At 33.6% G+C, this 4,529-nt stretch overlaps 1 protein-coding gene across 1 annotated transcript; it reads right to left on the reverse strand.

The window, feature by feature from the left end:
• Positions 1 to 1,177: 1,177 nt before the first annotated feature.
• On the reverse strand, positions 1,178 to 3,555 carry LOC108915953 (protein asteroid). Its single transcript, XM_018722117.1, has 2 exons — positions 3,125 to 3,555; positions 1,178 to 3,070 (listed from the first exon to the last, which is right to left on the reverse strand). The coding sequence occupies exons 1-2, from the start codon at positions 3,443 to 3,445 to the stop codon at positions 1,208 to 1,210; spliced, it is 2,184 nt and encodes a 727-aa protein (XP_018577633.1). The 5' UTR covers positions 3,446 to 3,555; the 3' UTR covers positions 1,178 to 1,207.
• Positions 3,556 to 4,529: the final 974 nt, after the last annotated feature.

Genomic DNA, 4,529 nt, shown 5'->3' on the forward strand with positions numbered 1-4,529 from the left:
CCCCTCCCCTCCCGCGCTAGCTAAGGGCCACCTTAGCAAAGCGCATCCCAGGCTGCATAGCCCCACTACCCTACCCAACCATACCACACATAAACATGACACTACCCCCGGGGGTTTACACAGACCAGCCGGCGAAGCAAGAAGAGCGCCAGAAGAAAGGGCCCTAGCCGGCGGGGCCCAGCCAGGACAAAATGAAATCCCACAAAGCGCCTACACCGGCCGCATTTGCGGTCGGGGTAGACGACGGATGGGGCCCACCTACGAAGACTGTCCAGGCCTACACGAGATGAGGCAGGATAAAGAGGGATAATCCCCCTCGATCCCAAATCATTGTGGCCAATTTCTAGCCATGGAATAATGGCGCGTGGCGCGGTTACATTATTACACGAAAGTGGAGTTGAATTCATATTCTTTCTATTATTTTTTTGTGCAGCTTTTGTCGCCATATCCTATATGATTTTAAAAGATATATTTCATCAATTTCTTCTAAATAACAATAGACTGACACTCTTGACATTGTTTTTGGTTCCTGTCGCCGATTTTTTTTTTGTATGTATAGCACACTTTTTCGGCGACATTTGAAAATACACGGGAAGGGTAATGTCGCCGTACTCCCTTCGATTTTTTACCCTATTATTCTGTCTCACCATACTGGCACTTGAAATTAAAATTATTTTTTAACTATTTTTATGTGTAGGGGCTGTAAAGTAAGATTACCCTAAAATTAACTCATGGTTTTAATTACATCTGAAAGAACATGGTAGACGCCGCTGACGTCCAATTTGTGACCTAGTGACCTGTGTCAATATTTATTTAATTCGCCAGGCGCCACTGATGCCATTTCCAAAAAACTTTTAAACTTATATTTTTTATAAGTTTATTTTATACACGTTATTTTTATTAAGTAAATTTTACATTTACTACACTTGGGACTATAACGATATAGTGGGTTACAGGCTACAGTGCAGACTGGTAGGGATCTCCAGCATGCCAGTCGAAGTTCTGTGAACTTCGCATAATATTGCTACAAGTTGATGTATAACCAACAATTTTGAAGTACCTACCTGAATATTATGGCTAATACTATCCCTTTAGAACTTTTAAATCACATCAAATGAAATATCATTATTATCAGCAACATATAAAATCTTAAAATAAAACAAATATATTTTAGAAATTCTGTATCAAAATAATAAATTATTCAAACTTAACAATCCTTTTCCGAAGATATTAAAACAGAATATTTATTATTAGGATCAACTGCTGTTTCTCCTTCAGAAGAATCTTGTTTATAATCAATTTCATTTACTTTAGGTTTCTTCTTCTTTCTTCTTCGCTTTGGTGGAGCGTCACTTTGGACATTAGTTAAATGTTCTTTCAAGTTTTCAACAACCGAACTGAAACCATTGAATACTGTAGGACTATCTTTTAATAACAATTTTACGTAACTATCCAGGTTCGATCTCTTCATAAAATTTACTGATAAATTATACACAAAGGTACCATTAAAAATATCAGACATAATAAAATTGGAAAATGGTAAATTTAACAGGTTATTTAAATACTTAACATGTAATAGACAACTCTGAAATTGTGCCATTGAGTGCAATACATTTCTATCATATAATCGATAATTGGTTTTCAATTTAACATCCAAATGAAAATAAGGAAACAAATTTTTCAAACAGACCAATGAGTCATTATAGTTTATATTTTCTAGAGTATCAATTGTGCATAATTTGATAGAATGATTTGTTTTGTTATTGCTATCGCTAGAAATTGAAGTCATATTTAATTTTTTCTCCAATGCTTTTTTTGAACGGCACAACCCAACATGTTTATCTATATAACACAAAAATATTTTACACATAATTAATGCATAGACAATTGGACAAGTAATAACAGATTTATCAATTAGATATTTTACAGTTATAATAAATAAATGCCAGGATTCTGGAAAGAAGCTTAAACAGTTTTTAGTTATATTGGCATCAATTTTAAGTACTTTCAGTAAAATATACTTTCTGGAAGGCAGATTAATATTTTGGATTTCCATTAAAGTGGGCATATTAACATCACAAGAAGGTAATAACACACTTTTCACACGGCCATTAGTATTTCTTGCCACACATGTTAAGTTATCCTTAGAATTTTTTAAAACCTTGTGAATAGCACTAAGTATCTCGGAACTAACCGCATGTGAATATTCTTGTGCATCATCCTCAACTTGTGGTATGCAATAATATTTATTTTGTTTCAAAATATCCATAAAACTGGGAGGATATAAACATCTTCTATACTTTTCGATAAAAATTGTTGGTACATCTGAATTTAATTCACCGTCATCAAAATTGAAATCACCATGATCTTCATTTGTTGAAGAGGTATCTTCTTCAGAATCAGAATCAATTTCTGAATTATCTATATTCTCATCCTGAATATTTTCATCGTCAATATAATTAATGTCTAAGGGTGCTTGCAATGCTTCCTTACACTGAATAGGAGTTATATCTAAATATGACAAATATGCACTGTCAGTACAATTATATCCTTTTATTGCAGTATTAATCTTGTTGGCGATCAACTTCCTTCTTTTACATTTATATCGACTTAGAACTTTTTGTATTGCAGAATCAGTAGACTCATTTTGAAGCCAAATTATAACCGACTTAATCCTTTTTTGTTGATCATTTTGTTTACCATGACATTTCTGTATTTTCAAATTTCTATAAAACATTGAAAACACACTTCTCTTCACATAATCGTTTCCTAATAGCACAGCTAAAATGGGTAAACTATTTTTATCCAAACCACCAAATGATTCTAAAAATTTTTCAATTCTGTATACTTTGCAAAAAATATAGGTATAAGGTTCATTCGTCTGGGTCCTTTTCTTCCTCCTTGCACACAATTCAAATGTAGAAAATGGTATATATAAAACGTCAAATATAAAAAAGTCTGAATCATAACTCAGAACTGGACAATTTAATCTTCTTGCTATATTAGCTATTTCTGTATCACTCTCAAAGTCACATCTTACACATTTTATGTTTAGTTTCAAAACAACATCCTGAAAGATATCCCTTAAGAATAATGGAAAAACTGATATGCTACCTTCTGTTACACTATTAAGCTGTTGAGCAGATTTTATTTTATTTTTCATTCTGCTTATAACAGTTGCTACCTTACGGCTTTCATAACCACCATCAAAGACAACATATGGAATTATATTGCAACTGGATAACATTTGAAAAAAGTTTTCTATCAATGCAGCATACTTATCATAATCACCTCCAAAACAGTCATTAGATTTACAATGCCACTTATATAGTTGGCATGCAATTGCATTTCCATCTATTACGATACTGGTATCATGAAGATCATATTCCTCTAAATACAAGTGTGATCTATTCTGAATAAATGTTGTTAAACCACGTATACCCATTTTATTCTCCTATGATTCTCATGGTATTTTAAAACGGTTGTACATAAATTATTTCCAAAATTTATCAAGCATAAACTATAATACACTGTCAACCACAGATAAGACGATAAGAGATTTCTGTCAATCACAAAAAATATAATATTTGTAATTGTCAACTATTCACAGGTCACAGTACAAAACATATAATACACGATCACAGATTACACTGATTACAGAACAATTGCTCTGTTCTATGTTTGTTCCGTAGCTTCTGAATTATGTGTTAAGGTGCATTCAGAATTAATTTGCTAGCCAACTTACACTTCGGCACGAAAGTCTGCACGGATTTGACCAATCAGAATAAAATTCAGGCGACACTTGGTACATGCGCGTTGGCCTCAACTTAAATCAGCTGTTTTAGCTGTATACTTTAGGTTATATTTATATTTTGTTTGTTTTTAAAATTTTAAATTAAAATGTACAATAATAATCCATAATAATAATTAAAATGAGCCAATTCCAAGCTGCTCCCGAGTTTAGCAACGAATTTTTATTACAGTGTATCTCCAATTACAGACCACTATGATAAATCTGGCAGATTATAAAATTGAAAAAAAATGTTGGGCTCACTGAAACGAGCTTCACGAAGAAAATTTTCATAAAATTCATGATTTCTCCGGGCCGTTAGAATTGGTCTTACTCCCCCAAGACCCAGAAGTCTTTTAATGGAGTTTTTTTGCTCGAATTGCTATAATAGCTGTCTTTTTAAGTAACAACAACAACAGCATTGTTACCTGTAAAAGAGGGGATAACAAGTTTCCCATTCTTCCATCGTGGTTAATCAACATAATGGTTAAACTAATTTCAAAATTCCATAAAATTAAAATTATGTTGACATTTTATTAAAACAATCATATTGTGCATATCCCGTAACCGGCACGGAAGTCGGCACGGACGTCAAAGTTTGCAGCTTGCGAGGTTTCACGCGCACTTCAACTCGTTTGCCAGCTCGAGATTTTATTCTGAACGGCTACATTGAAATGCGAAAGGTAAGCACGCGTGGCCAAGTCAGACTTCGCCCGCGAATTGATTGTGAATGGGGTTT

Source organism: Anoplophora glabripennis, unplaced genomic scaffold (assembly GCF_000390285.2).
Source record: "Anoplophora glabripennis isolate ALB-LARVAE unplaced genomic scaffold, Agla_2.0 scaffold1674, whole genome shotgun sequence".
In the NCBI taxonomy this organism is placed as follows: domain Eukaryota; kingdom Metazoa; phylum Arthropoda; class Insecta; order Coleoptera; family Cerambycidae; genus Anoplophora; species Anoplophora glabripennis.

Bases quoted from the DNA above. Each gene is read 5' to 3' on its own strand.
- LOC108915953 (XM_018722117.1), bottom strand. From the start codon at position 3,445: ATGGGTATACGTGGTTTAACAACATTTATTCAGAATAGATCACACTTG. The intron at 3,071-3,124 runs GTAACAGAAGGT...GATATCTTTCAG, and splicing joins CTGCTCAACAGCTTAATAGT to GATGTTGTTTTGAAACTAAA.